Raw genomic sequence first — 15,961 nt, 5'->3', positions numbered from 1 at the left:
AATTAGACTTGACTGTCAGAAAGCCCCTGGAGAAGCTCCAGGCACAGTTCTAAAAGGACTCTTAAAAAGCGTTCTAGCAGGAGCTCCAGACTGACAGAGTCTCTAATTAACACCAGAACAGGTTCTGAGACTCTTGATATACAGACTGAAGTTCCTTGAGGAGGTGTCAGAGAGAGGTAATAATCTGATGAACCCAAATCAGCAACGAACCAATAACACATCGCAGCTGATACGCTTAATTTACTTTAAACTCTAAACAACTTACAAAACAACCCACTTTAAAGTTTAAACTTTCCAAATAAACATGTCTGCATTGGTCTATCTGAACCGCTCCTACAGATTCATTATGTGCTGATGACGCCATCTAGCGAACACTGACTGTCATAACAGTTCATCAGTATCATCATGAGTAATGCGACACTGTCTTTAAAGGGTTAGTTCACCCAAAAATGAAAATAATGTCATTAATTACTCACCCTCATGTCGTTCCACACCCGTAAGACCTTCGTTCATCTTCAGAACACAAATTAAGATATTTTTGATGAAATCTGCATAGCCAGCAATGACATTTCCTCTCTCAAGATCCATTAATGTACTAAAAACATATTTAAATCAGTTCATGTGAGTACAGTGGTTCAATATTAATATTATATGGATGGAATATTATACGTTATGAATCAGCGTATCGAATCAGCTGTTCGGAGCGCCAAAGTCACGTGATTTCAGCAGTTTGGTGGTTTGACACACGATCCGAATCATGATTCAACACAAAACATTCATAACGCTCCGAAGCAGTGTTTTGAAATCGGCCATCACTAAATAAGTCATTATTTTGTTTTTTTTGGCGCACCAAAAATATTCTCGTGGCTTTATAATATTAATATTGAACCACTGTACTCACATGAACTGATTTAAATATGTTTTTAGTACATTAATGGATCTTGAGAGAGGAAATGTCATTGCTCAGGCCTCACTGAGCCATCGGATTTCATCAAAAATATCTTAATTTGTGTTCTGAAGATGAACGAAGGATGTGGAACGACATGAGGGTGAGTAATTAATGACATTATTTTCATTTTTGGGTGAACTAACCCTTTAACTGTATTATGGTAACCAGACCTTCGCGTTCTCCCGGGACACTTCCGGTATTTGGCGTCCTGTACCCGGAAATGTCCCGATTTTGCAACTCGTTCAAAACAGCGGCAAATACACGCAAAAAAGCCAAACATGACCAGAGCAATGGTGCAGTGGTTACTTCCACCAGCAGAGGGCTCTGCGAGCTCATACTTTTAAGATTAGCCTAAAATAATAAGCCTGATTTGGGGTAATGAAGATCAATTTCCAAAAGCACAAACATAAAATATAATTTTAAAGGTTATAATTACTGTATACAGTACAGTTTTCAATGATAGCTTTCTGACTCCATTCCCGAAATCTGGTCACCTGTAGGTAAAACAATTAGTTTAATCAAAACAAAAGGCAAAGGCGGGAATCTGAGAACAGAAGAAGATATAGTCTGAGAGAAAAGCGTCTCTAAATGAGTGTCTGCATCTTTACGGCGTTGTTAAACCTGTTCGTGAGTGTGATTGTGAGCTCATTATCAGTGTTATTCGATTGCACTGATGTTGCTTGTAAACAAAGGGAATCATGTGACGCGCGTGAGTCAGAGTCAGGTGATCGAGTCACGCCCGCGCGCTCCGGCATGACGGCATTCTTTCCGCTTCGGACTCTTCAGGAGGCTTCGAGAAAAAGAAAAAAAGAGAGAAAAAGGAGGCTTCGAGAATAAAGAGTCACGTGGGTGTGAGAGGAAAATGTTTTGAAAACTGTGGGTGAGGGCGGGAGCACGAACTTGAGGCGTCATACACCAAAAGTTAAATGTAGCTGAAGATGGAGTTCATATAATCAAAGATAAAGTTGAAAGATAAGAATAATAATTATTATTATTAATAATAATAATCGTCATTAATGTTCCTCAATACACGTATATATCCATACATTCATCGTATACATTCATCAATATACACAAACATACTTGTCTGACCTGTCTTTTAGGAGAATTTTAATTTGTTTCATATTTGATGAATTGATCATTATTTTGCTTTTTATTAAACTGCTTTGAAACAATCTATAAGTAAAGCACTTCAGAAATAAAGATGACTCGACATTTCTAGTATTGTGGTATAGGCTACAAATCAACAAAATATATATCTTTATATTTTTTTTACTTAATACTTAAAGCATTAGTTCAATTCAGAATTCAAATGTCCTGATCATTTACTCTCCTCCATGTCATCCAAGATGTTCATGTCTTTCTCTCTTCAGTTGAAAAGAAATTAAGGTTTTTGAGGAAAACATTCCAGGATTTTTCTCCATATAGTGGACTTCACTGGGGTTCAACGGGTTGAAGGTCCAAATGTCAGTTTCAGTGCAGCTTCAAAGAGCTCTACATGATCCCAGACGAGGAATAAGAGTCTTCTCTAGAGAAACCATCGGTTTCTAAAAAAAATGAAAAAAGTTTATATACTTTTTAACCACAAATGCTCATCTTGCTCTGCTCTGTGATGCTCCACGCATGACGTAATCATGTTGGAAAGGTCACGCGTGATGTAGGCGGAAGTACCGATCCAGTGTTTACAAAGTGAACGTCAAAGACTAAGTCAAACGCTCTTTACAAAAAAGGTAAAACAACAATGTCGGACGATTTTGAAATTGGAGGAGAAAATGAGATGCAGTTATCACGCGTGACCTTTCCAACATGATTACGTCATGCGTGGAGCATCACAGAGCAGTGCAAGACGAGCATTTGTGCTTAAAAAGTATATAATGTTTATTTTTTTAATAAAATGTCCGATGGTTTCTCTAGATAAGACTCTTATTCCTCGTCTGGGATCATGTAGAGCTCTTTGAAGCTGCACTGAAACTGACATTTGGACCTTCAACCCGTTGAACCCCAGTGAAGTCCACTATATGGAGAAAAATCCTGGAATGTTTTCCTCAAAAACCTTCATTTCTTTTGGACTGAAGAAAGAAAGACATGAACATCTTGGATGACATGGAGGAGAGTAAATTATCAGGAAATTTTAATTCTGAAATGAACTAATCCTTTAAAATGATAGTTCACCCCAAAATGAAAATTTTGTCATCATTTTCTCACCCTAAAGTTGTTCCAAACCTATATATCTTCTTAAAGAAATTCATACAGGTTTGGAACAACTTGAGGGTGAGTAAATGATGACAAAATTTTCATTTTTTGGGTGAACTATCACTTTAATAAACTCTTAAGCTTAAAGTTTGTTCAGATCATATCACATATACAGTAGTAGGCCGCCTGCGATCCGTCATTCATGATGACACAGCACTTTATCAGCTGTAGCAGAAATACAGCAGCAGCGGGTTAGCTTGAATAATGATTATCCAGAGTTCATGCCAACATCACACTGACCCAGCTGTGTGTCTGTCACATCAAAATAATATATATAAACAGATATATATATATGTGATCTATAACAGTAGAGAGAGTTTGTCCGATATTCCCTGTCTCAAAATCTCAAATTATAGCCTAAATGTATCTATCATGGAGAATGAGTTGACATTCACAGTATTATGACACGTGTTTATTATTAATATAACTCTGTATTGTGTGTCAGTGATCCAGTAGGTGACTTCAGAGGGAATTTCCCCTCTCATATCGCCATGTCATTCCTCAGATCACCGTCCATTCTGTTTTTACATGAGACTCACATGACCAAAGACAACATGAACTCTGTCCTGCGAGACGCGCTTGGACACGCCTCCAAACCTGCGCTCGCTTCAACGATTGGCTGAGCGCTCGCTTGATTTGCATACGACGTCCAAGGCTTATATACGGAACTGTAGGCTGGAGTAGGAAACGCATTCTCACGCACTGCACACCGAACTGAAGCCCGTGTTCAAGAAGCGTATTTTCTGCTGCGCAACACATCCAGATTGTCGCTTTAAGACGCTATTTTCCGCTAAGATGTCGATGACAGTGAAAGCTTACCTCATCGGTAAGGAAGACTGCAACAAGGAGATCCGTCGCTTCGCCGTGGATCAGGATGTCTCAACAAGTTTTGAGTATTTGAAGAGAAAAGTGATCGATGTTTTTATCGGTCTCGGGAATGCGCCCTTCCAAATGTACTATAAAGGTAAGTCAGATATTCATTCTGGAAATGCATTGCAATTTCTCACTTTTAATACCTTAAAATGGTGATTTAACAAAATGACAATACTGTACACATACAACTTTGTCACTTTTTTAGGAAAATATATCACTTCAGAATAAAATATACAGATATTAGTGAAAAGTGTTATTGCTGAGCCACCAAGTGTATTATAAATATAGCTTAACATAAAGTTATGTGAGCATGATAATGCTATTAAATGACCATGTGAAATGAATAGGCCTGTTAAATCCAGTGTTTACAGAGGAAGATGATGGCAGAATCTTCCTAAATCATAATCACAATAGTCATGATGTGTGAAAAATAACTGTGTTTCCTCTAGATGAGGATGGTGACATGATCGCTTTCTCCTCTGACGATGAGCTCATGATGGGGTTGGCTCTTGTGAAGGATGACACCTTCCGTCTCTTCATCAAGCGTAAGTAAACATAAGGATACAAGCTACTTTTCTGACTAATGTAACATATTTATATATATATTCACATAGATTTTAGTGCAATTTGCTCCACATTAAAAGATTGCTCAACTTCAGGAACTTATTGCACTTGTTATAATCATCATCTGCTGTTGCAACTCTTATATAATCCCTATCAAGAGAGTTTAACATGTCTTTTAGACACAAGAATGATGGTAGTTTTAACCTCAAACCACAAACAAATCATGTTTTTCCAAAGTAAAACTTAAAAACCAAAAGACTTTGTCAGAGGTAGTAGGCAAGGCTCGCCACACCTTATAAGGGTCAATGATGTGGTTCTCTCTTTTTATGACTCTATTAAGCTACAGAAAAATGAGTTCAATATATTTTTCAATACACAATAACACCCTTCTATGATTAAAACCTTGGGTATACTTCATTTTTTATGTGTACACAGACAGTCGCACAGCCTTGGAAAGTATACTTCATTTGACTCGTACGCGTACACAGGCGTTCGACCCTTATCTCTCGCCACGAGTTACAACACATGTAAACATCTTTGTATTCTTTCATGCCAGAGTTGATGGTACTTTCTAAAATGTACCAAAGTACCAAATGAGGGTACTTTCTAACCTCTTCGCACAATCTCTCGTCTATGTAGGGACCTATTGTCCCTGTAGCTCGCATGCGTTCCGCTCCAGTTTTTCTTTGACTACCTTGTGAATCGCACCCCAGGGCACGGATGCCACCTTGTGGATGAACTACAGTGTTGCCAGATGTACGATAATTATTGTATGTGTATGATAATTTTGACCTCTGTACGATGTATGATCAATAATGGAAAAAATCCCATAATGTACGATAATTGCAGAATTTTGTAACACTTCAAATGATGGTCGTTATAATTGGCTTGTAGGCCTTATCTGTCCTCTACGACATCATGATTGTAAAGGAGAACGTGAACGTTGTTAGTCTTCCATCTCATCTTGCGTTACGTTTTCTCAGCCAATCGTCATGGAGAATGACTCTCTCTCACGAACACAAGTGCGCTTTTAGGTCAGTTGTTTCCTGCTAAGGTATGCTAGTTATTTATCTATTGTGGTATTTTGCAGGTCATGTCAAAAAGTTGTTTGTCTAGATAAATAGCTGTATTCTGTATGTTTGACTCGTCAAGTCTGTCATCTTTATTAATATAGCGCTTTTTACAACGTCAAAGTATAGCTTTACAGAGATAGCGAGAACATCATTTTGGCTGTACAGCATTAATTTAGTTAATTTACCTATACTAAAAACCTGTGTACGATAATTTTCTTCCAAATATGATAATTTTGAGCTTCTGGTACGATACTTGGATATTTCCAATCTGGCAACACTGATGAACTATTTACTGCAAAAAAAATATTGAAAAGCGCATGCGCGACCTGTGCGATATGCGCATACTCTCCTGATGATGACGTTTGCATCATGCGCACTGTACGCTGACCCTAGGTAGTGTAGTTATAAGTAAGTAATAAAACTCTCTTTGCGGAAGAGCTAAATCAGAATCCACAAAGCCATTATGTTGTCATGTGACTAGAAAACCCTAAACAGGAAATATCATTGAGGACCCAAATCACATACTCTCTGAGGAGGTGCTTCTTTTGAATAAGAATTTCAGCCCACAACTAAAGATTTTTCCCGTCAACTAATGGCTTAAATGAACATTTATTGATTGAATTACTCAAGTTCTAATAATTTATTGATAAACTAGTGTTTTCTGAGTCATTGTCAGCTGTAAAGATGAAGTTGACGACACTGACTCGTCATCTCTACAGTATAGTGAATATATGCACATTAAGTTAAACACGGCACACTCCACGCAAACACCTGAATATGCGTTTAATAATAGTGCACATAATCTAGGTTAACATTAATGTTAGAGCAAGCGGCCATGTGAAGTGAGAAACGTTAAGCTACTACTTGATGTTTCAAATGCTTAGCCTTGTTTGATGACGATGAATGAAAGGGCAAACGTTTGGATTTCCTGGTGGGAATTCCCACATGGACCAGCCGTGTTAACCATCTGTCCGTTGGACTGCGTGACTTTGCCACTTCCTGTGGAAGTTTTTTTTCTTTTGCGATTAACTGACTAATTAAAACTTGGTTGACTAAGTCTCTTCGCATCAGCTATTAAGGGACAGCCCTGCTTCAAGACCATTATAACACTGTTCTTCAGCATATAGTATGAATGTAATCTGGACATACTGCATTCATCATGTGGTCATTGAACATACCGGTGTCGGGTTGGGTCATTTGTCTTCACCGATTGTTTTATGAATATTTTGAATTCTGTGTGACATAACTCTTTCCACCTGTGTGTCAAAGTCAGTAGGTTTTAATGATAAAGTAGGTGTTTTATGAAAAGGCTTGGGGAGTTCAGGTCAAATATAAAAAGAAACGTCATAGTATTCATGATACAATGATGGATTTCTTTGTTTAAAACAATGTGTGCACAGATATGTGTGTATATATATTCAAAGAATTATAAGTGTTTGAAACCAATAAGGATAGATTACATTTTTAAGAGTGGGGAACTTTTTTTGGTCATCTTGGACATCCATTGTACCTATGATTATATAGTGATTATATAATGATTATATAGTGATTATATAATGACTATATAGTGATTATATAATAGCAGCCTGGCCATATATTAGTTGAACTGATTAAGACGCACAGCGCTTCTGCAATGACTTCATTGGTTCTTGATTTCATTCTTGGAGCTTAAGGCCTACTATAAAGTCTGTATTTCCTGCTGATTGCCAAATACACGATATATACAATTTATTATAAGATCTTTTGGTGGGAAAAGTGTATGATAATGACATTAAATTCAAAGAATATGAATAGAAATTAATTCATCGTAGAGGAATTTGACCTTGAATCTCTTAAATGTCTCAAGTAACCAAAAACATCTCCATTTAATAACAATCCTGTCATATTTCTCCCCTTTTCAGAAAGAAAGGAGCACAAACGTGATTCCTCACCTCATGGATTCCCTGGGTTCCCCGGGTTCTCGTTCGCCGGGCCTCATGGAGCATCCCACTTTAGCCCTCCAGGACCTCATCACATGGGTCCACCTCCAATGGGGCCACAGGGACCACCTCACATGGGGCCTCCCCCTCATCCTCATCACCCTCCAATGGTGCACCAAGGTGTGACCTGTGATGGGTGCGACGGGCCGGTGGCTGGAACTCGCTTCAAGTGCACCGTTTGCCCCGATTATGACTTGTGCTCCTCATGCCAGGGCAAAGGCCTCCACAAGGAGCACCCTTTCCTGCCCATCTTTCACCCTATGACCAACCTGTTTGAGGTGAGTAGCTGTTTTAATGTTTTAATACATACATTTTGTTTTTCAAATGATAACGTGAACATGATTAAAAGATATCTTTTGTGTGCAGTGGTTCCCCCGTGGGAAGTTTTGGCGTAAGATGAGACACTGCATGTGGGCGAATAACCAGGCTCAAGCTCAAGCTCATGCTCAGGCCCAAAACCAGGCTCAGCCCGGTCCATCTGGAGACCAGCAAAACCAGGATGCTTCTGAAAACATGAGAGAGGACGGTGAGACACCATCAATCAAAGTGACTTAAATATAACAATGGCTGTGTCTGGAAGCTGAAAAACGCTTCCTCCGCAGGCAGAAACAGAGCACATCTGATACCCGTGATCCTGTGTACTGAGATACCTTCATCTGATCAATCTTTGATCAGCACAGATGTGTCCTTCACTGCCTATGATATCCCATTCTGTGACAGTTAAGCTAAAAAATTAAATGGCCTCTGAAAGTTGCGTTTGGTCAGTTTGTGTGTAACACAAACAACAAAAAATTACTCTAGTCATTTTCTTAGTCATCACCAAAGCTGTGAAGTCACTGAAGTAAACAAGTCTGCTCCCTCAGCCTTTGGATGCAGCCATTGTCCAATTACACTCGGACAAGAACATCTATATTTATTATGAGCTCAAAACTATTGTTACAATGATGTAGCCCAACATTACCATTTTTTATCCACAGGTGCTACTGCCTCTTCCCAGGCTAATATGGAGTACCTGAAGAACATTGGAGAGGGAGTGGCGGCCATGTTGAGCCCTCTTGGTGAGTCCCTTCTTGGGTTTATTATCAGGGCTCAACGCTAGAATTAAATAAGCCTAGTTATTGTTTTCGTTGTTTTTGATACATGTAACCTTAATAAATAATGTTATGACACCAAAAGCTACTAGATTAACTCACTTAAATTTTAAATATTGTTAGACAAATAAACAGCAAGTAATAAAATCGTAATAAAGAATCGAATTACGAGTACTAGCACAAATGAATACAACAGAACAAATATATAAATTAAATAAACAGTGCTTTTCAAGTTTTTCATGTAGGTTTAAACAGGAGATTTTTAGGTACAAAAATTGTAATATCTATAACTATAGATCTATTATATAACTATAGATTAAACTTTATTAATCAGTCAAGAGCAGTTACAGATGCATAAATAATGTTTTGAAATGCTAAAAAAAATATAAAACATTAAATACTGTTATTTGAAATTATTTAAAAAATGAAAAGACACTTTAAATGTGAAATTAAACCCACCAGTGGGTGGCAGCGAATGTCATTGAGATTCAACCGATTCATTCAAACGGCTGATTCATTCAGGAAGTGTTGCTCAGAGACGCAAATCAATTCTGTGGACTTTGGAACTATTTTCGTTGGTGAAATAAAGCAAAACAAGCGATTTGGTGTCTAAAATATAAGTCACTTGATATTAAGTTCTTGTTCATTAAACTGTACGCTGAATAAAATCAATATCACATTTGTAATCATGCTGATATTTGGACAGAAACGGCGCTCTTTGTTTAATATTGGTTAACTATATTAAATTATATAAATATGAAAGATATACAGGGGCATTTTTGTCCCTTATCTTGAATTCTGGGTCATTCTAAATGCATTTTAATAGACTAAATCACGCAGTGAAAGCGCACACTATAAATATGCACATGCACTAGTCTAACCTACTAGACTACGTCACGTAGAGCATGCGTGCTCTCAATGAGTGTGTTTTGTTTGGTTTTTGTAAAGTGAGGGACATACTCGATAATTTCAGATCGTTAAATCAACAATTACAATATCATAGACAATATATATAATGCACACCCTACAGCACAGTCCTTATTATCGAGCCCTGATTACTGATTTTTTTAACTTTATCAAGCATTTTTGGTTTTAACACACCTTCTTTGATTGGCATGTTAGATAAAAATGCTTCTTTCTTTGCAGGCATAGATGTGGACATCGACGTTGAGCACGAGGGGAAGCGGAGCAAAGTCACGCCAACTCCTCCTGCCTCCAGTGGACCACCTAGTGCTCGGAGCGACAGCGGCTCCGTAGGGCTTCTCTCCAGAGGCTCCGGTCCAGGAAGTCAGGCCACTGAAGAGAGCATCAGTGAGGGAGCAAAGGTAAGTTTGGCGTTTGCCAAGTCAAAAGAGGCATTCGATCAAGCCTAAACATCCTGCTAACATTCAGTCTTTCTATTCTTGCTCCCAAAGGGGCAGAAAGACCAAGGCAGTGATGAGGAATGGACTCATCTCAGCTCTAAAGAGGTGGACCCCTCCACAGGAGAGCTGCAGTCCCTCAGGTTGGAGCAGGACGGGGCAGATCTTCCCACCCCACTAAGTACCGTCTCCAGCACAAGCGACACACAGGGTCCCACCGGTCTGCGCGAGGCAGCTCTATACCCACACCTTCCTCAAGGTATAGTGCATCGTCAATGAGCGGATAATTCCAGGTCTCCGTTTATCAATTCAAGCAAACTAACGTGTGTCCTGTCCCTCAGATGCAGACCCGCGGCTGGTGGAGTCGCTCTCTCAGATGCTCTCCATGGGCTTCACCGATGAGGGTGGATGGCTGACCAGACTGCTCCACGCCAAGAACTTTGACATCGGATCTGCTCTGGACACCATCCAGTACTCCAAAACACCCGGCCCAAAGAAGTAGAGGAGGAGCGCAGGAATACAGAAGACTAATGATGTTTTAAACTTCTGGCCTATTTTCTACTAAAACAATCTTTCCATTCTTTTTATGACATATTTTTGCTGTTAATGTTAACACTATGAGTTACTCAGGTGATGAGCACATACTTGAGTTCATTATTGGGCTTTTATGCAAAATATATATTCAACATTTCTGTTCATGCTATAATTATCATCATATATGCATATTACTTTAAGGTTGTTGTTAAGTAGAGCTCTATATTTGTGTAATCAGAGTTTATGGGTGTTATATTTGCATTTCCATAATTAAGCAGTTTTTAGTTGAAGCAAAAACCTGGAGGTATTTTTATTCTCAGTTTGAATAACAGAAGGAATCGGGTTAATGTCATTGTAGGTCTTCTGAAATTCCTGTCCTTCTATTCGCAATAAAAAGCTTCTCCAAAATATTTGTTGTATTTGGATTTTTTTTAAAATGTGCAACAGTTGGTGTGGCAATATTGTTTCGAAAAAATATCCCATTCCAAGTTACCTCTGTCAACAATGACCCTCTTGGTAGATACTTATTGGTTTCTGGTACGATAAACTCATTCTCATTAACTCTGCTTAATATATATGGTCCGAACACAGACGAGCCAAATTTTTTCAGGAAGGTTTTTGATCGGCTTCCAGACGATAGTGACACAAACATTATAATAGCTGGGGATTTTAATTGCTATCTGGATCCTTTCTTAGATACTGTAGATCATCTACACGACCAGCACCTGAAATTGCATCTGTAAAATTCCTGAAAACTAGGAATCTGGTTGATATTTGGAGGATTCAGCATCCTAAAAGCAAAGAATATCCATTCTATTCAAATGTTCACAAATCCTACAGTAGGATTGATTATTTTTTGACTAGTTCTAATCTTATTTCTCAAATCACCGATTCCAAATACCATAATATTTTGATTTCTGACCACAGCCCTTTAGCAATATCATTAAATATTTCCCTTTCCAAAACAGACGTATTCTTGGTGTTTTAACCCAAACCTTCTAAGCGATGACAACTTTAAGTATACGACCTCCAAATTGAAAGATTTTATAGAATTGAATGACAATGGTGAAGTATCTGACGTGACCCTATGGGAAACATTAAAAGTCGTTTTGCGTGGTGATATAATTTCCTACACCTCAGCCATTAAAAAGGAGAGGGAGAAGAGACTACTTGAAATTAACAACGCTCTTCCTATTTTGGAAAGAACTTACCAAAACTCTAAATCACCGGATCACTACAAAGAGATATTGAAGCTTAAATATGAATACAATGATATTATGAGTGGCCAAGTTAAGAACCTACTTTTGAAATTGAAGCGGAAACACTTTGAGCTCCGAGATAAACCTGGCAAACTGTTAACACAACAGCTTAAAAGTGCCCAAGCTTCAAGAGCAATTCGTAGTATTAAATCTAAAACAGGCATTCTTCTAACCAATCCTTCTGACATAAACCATCGTTTTAGTGAATTCTATTCTGAGCTTTACTCCTCCAAACACAATGCCTCACAATTTAACCTGAATGATTTCTTTGACTCTATATCATTGCCCAAATTGAGTGATGCCGCCGCGAAATGTCTTGATTCAGACTTTACACTGCAGGAAGTCATCGACGCCATAAAGTCATTTCCATCAGGCAAGGCTGCTGGGCCTGATGGTTACTGCGCAGAATTCTATAAGAGATTTTGTGATATTCTTGCACCACTTATGCTCAGGATGATGTATAATTCTAAAAACAATGGAAAACTGCCAAAAACCCTTTATGAAGCAAACATCTCTTTAATTTTAAAAAAAGGGCAGAGATGAAACCGACCCTGCAAGTTTTAGGCCAATTGCGCTTCAAAATTTTGATCGCAAAGTAATAACTAAAATCTTGGCTACTAGATTGAACAAATATCTGGCTTCTATCATCCATCTTGACCAGACGGGGTTTATTCCCGGCAGACTCTCCTTTTCTAATGTCAGGCGGCTGCTCAATACTATTTACTCTGATTTTAGTGGCACTAATGGAGCTTCTATTTTGTCCCTTGACGCGCACAAAGCTTTTGATCAGGTCGAGTGGCCTTATATGTTTGAGTCACTGCGCAGGTTCGGATTCGGGGAAACCTTTATCTCTTGGGTGAAATTGATATATGCAAAACCGTGCTGTTCTGTTCTGACGAATGAAGATCGTTCAGCCCCTTTTTTTTGCAACGCTCGGTTCAGCAAGGCTGTCCATTGTCTCTGGCGCTTTTTGCTATTGCACTGGAGCCTCTTGCTGTAACAATAAGAGAGCATCCGGTGGAGGGGCTTCAGGTTGGAGGTGTGAAAACGCTTATCAGTCTATACGCTGATGACGTAATATTGTATTTGCACAATGCTGAAAAATCGGTTCCCCCTCTTCTAGAGTTGATCGAGTCTTTTGGTAAAATATCAGGGTACACGATCAACTGGTCAAAAAGTGAGTTTGTGCCTCTTTCCAGTATTTACTCACCAGGTTTTCTACAAAGTATCCCATTCAAAGTAATTAATGATCATTTCACCTACCTTGGTTTGACTATACCTAAGGATCCAAAACTGATATTTAAATTAAATTTTGCAGAATTTATTTCAAAATTAAAACAAAATATTGAACGTTGGAAAATTCTTCCCTTATCAATGATCGGACGCATAAACTCAATTAAAATGATCTCCCTTCCTAAATTTTTATACTTATGTCAAAATCTCCCCATCTATCTCACCGCAGCCTTTTTCAAGGACTTGGACTCAATTGTCCTGTCCTATATTTGGAATGGCAAAAATGGCAGAATTTCGAAAGCACACTTGCAGAAGTCTAGGGCAGAGGGAGGGTTAGATCTGCCTGTATTTAAACACTATTATTGGGCTGCCAATGTAAGGGCATTAGTGTTCTGGCAGCAAGGATCCTTGGATAATCAGACGTTTGCAACCCCTTTGTGGCTTAAGATGGAGGCCAACTCTGTGAATAACTCTTCATTGCCAGCTATGTTATTCTCCAAGTTTAAAAAGCCAGAGTCCTATAAGAATTCATGCTTTGTGGTAAAACAGTCAGTAAGAATTTTAAATCAAGTTAGGTGCTTTCTAAAATTACCAAATACATCGGTACAAACACCTATCTGCTTTAACCATAGTTTTCTGCCTCCCTGGCATGACATAGCATATCATGATTGGAGAAGGAAGGGCTTGGTCTCTCTTAATAATCTGTACATTGATGGTAAATTTGCATCATTCAACCAACTTAAAGAAAAATATAATCTTTCTAATTCCCACTTCTTTCGATATTTGCAGGTTAGACATTACACCCAATCAAAAATTGAAGATTTTCAAAATCTACCCCTGGAGCATGAAATTTATGACATTTGTAAGAGCCCTCCCTTCTCCAAGCGTCTCATTTGGAGAACTGTACGTCTATTTGATGACTGTATTGCTGCGCACACTGTGGGAACTAGGGATGCTTGGAAAGAAGAGTTAGGTGTGGAACTATCTGAATCCATGTGGAACGCCTGTTTGTCTAACATTTATTCCTGCTCTATAAACAGCGGACACCAATTAATTCAATTTAAGATTGTCCATCGCTTACATTATTCCAAAGTCAAGTTACATAGAATATATCCATCAGTTTCCCCAGTGTGTGACAGATGCAATATGTCAGAGGGTACACTGTCCCATGCTTTTTGGTCTTGCCCTTCATTGACAAACTTTTGGTCTAAAATATTCGACTGGTACTCCAAAGCATATCAGAGGTCCCTTCAGCCCGAGCCTGGACTTAACTGGACTACTCAAATGGACACGTTTTCCCGTTCTTGGAATCAATTCCTGACTCATTTTGAAAAAACTAAAGTATAGTAAACTAATTGTGTTCCTGTATTAACAATCTTTCCTCCCACCGCTGTACTAAATGTGACTAACAATTGGCAATAACTGCATCTGGGCCCTGTTTGTTTGTTTGTTGTTTGTTGTTTAATTTGAAAATGTTAATAAATAAAAAAAAATAAAATAAAAAAAATGTGCAACAGTTTATCTACCAATGCATTTTTATATTTATTGAAGAGAACATTGTAACATCATACAACTTTGTTCATTAAACGTCCTTGAAAGAAAACGTTTAAAATATTCTTAAAGCGTGTCATCAAAGTCTTCATCGGTGAGGAACAGGGAGCTGAAGGAAAGCTTTGAACATGGCGTCTTAAACAGTGGAAGCTGTTCACAGACTGGGTTTTCAAAACCCGAAGGCTTGGAGGTGTGACTCTTGGATACATTTCCATCCACACAAACACTGTTTACCTTTATATCCGATGGATATCTCTTCACAATCCACACCCATGTCCCCAAGTGCTTCTGTGAAATAAGGCGTCACTGTGTTATCATTGTAATGAGAGAGATTATGAGCTTGATAATCATACTCTTCCTCATCCCGAAGACTTGTGAGGTGAACTAATCTGAGACACAAAACGAACGAATCTAAAGTATTACATCAAGAACACATGTTACTGTTTTATCTTAAAATGACTTAAATACTCAAGATTTAACAAAACTATGTTTTCTAAATTGCCCAAATGGCAAAATTAGTACAGCAATAACTACATCATGAGAATATCTTTATAGAAAAATCCTAATTCTGAACATGTTATTGCATCATCATCAGTCATGTTTTTCCCTTATGAAAATCAACCATGGCTTTATTATTATAAAAGTATAGTAACCATGTTTTTTTGGAGCAGATTGGTTACTAGTTTTACTGCAAATACCATAATACCATGGTGAAACTATGGGTAGTGTTGCAAAACCATTGTTAATTCAAGGTTACTATGGTTTAACTATATACTATATGAATTAACAATAGTATTTAGTATGTTCTTTTTTTAACCATTTTCATAAGAGTTGTTGTTGTGTTGTTGTCTGCTCTAGCTCGCTCTAAATTAATTTAACTGTGCTAAATGACTACTGTAACTTTACATTAGATAGTGATGTGATTTAGCATACAGTATTTTGAGTGATGATATAATGGAGCTGCTGTTGCAAACAGTTTAATGCTTTACTAAGTAAACAAAGACAAAACTACAATAGTCTGTTTAGAGATGACACTGACCTGCAGTGAAGTCCTGAATAGGTCAGTAGTTTTGCCTGTGGTACTTACTGCAGAGTCCATGAGGGCCAGCTCCGCCTCTCTGGACGTCCAGTGGTGTGGAGGGATATTCAATTCAATTCAATCTTTATTACAGACTCAAGGTCCAAATTTAAAAAGGGGGGAAAAAACAAACAAACAAAAAAAAAACATATACAACCCACAG

General features: G+C 38.2%; 1 protein-coding gene and 1 long non-coding RNA gene across 2 annotated transcripts; one reads left to right on the top strand and one right to left on the bottom strand.

The window, feature by feature from the left end:
* Positions 1-3,872: 3,872 nt before the first annotated feature.
* Positions 3,873-11,085, top strand: sqstm1 (sequestosome 1). The gene is made up of 8 exons (XM_048176387.1): positions 3,873-4,166; positions 4,525-4,620; positions 7,614-7,969; positions 8,058-8,217; positions 8,669-8,749; positions 9,929-10,107; positions 10,198-10,402; positions 10,485-11,085. The coding sequence occupies exons 1-8, from the start codon at positions 3,998-4,000 to the stop codon at positions 10,643-10,645; spliced, it is 1,407 nt and encodes a 468-aa protein (XP_048032344.1). The 5' UTR covers positions 3,873-3,997; the 3' UTR covers positions 10,646-11,085.
* Positions 11,086-14,673: 3,588 nt separating this feature from the next.
* Positions 14,674-15,927, bottom strand: LOC125259453. The gene is made up of 2 exons (XR_007182811.1): positions 15,808-15,927; positions 14,674-15,008 (listed from the first exon to the last, which is right to left on the bottom strand). It is a non-coding gene; the product is annotated as an uncharacterized LOC125259453 (long non-coding RNA).
* Positions 15,928-15,961: the final 34 nt, after the last annotated feature.

Source organism: Megalobrama amblycephala, linkage group LG23, assembly GCF_018812025.1.
Source record: "Megalobrama amblycephala isolate DHTTF-2021 linkage group LG23, ASM1881202v1, whole genome shotgun sequence".
Classification (NCBI taxonomy): Eukaryota; Metazoa; Chordata; class Actinopteri; order Cypriniformes; family Xenocyprididae; genus Megalobrama; species Megalobrama amblycephala.
Note: the sequence above shows the minus strand (reverse complement) of the source record. Positions and strands in the feature narration are given on the sequence as shown.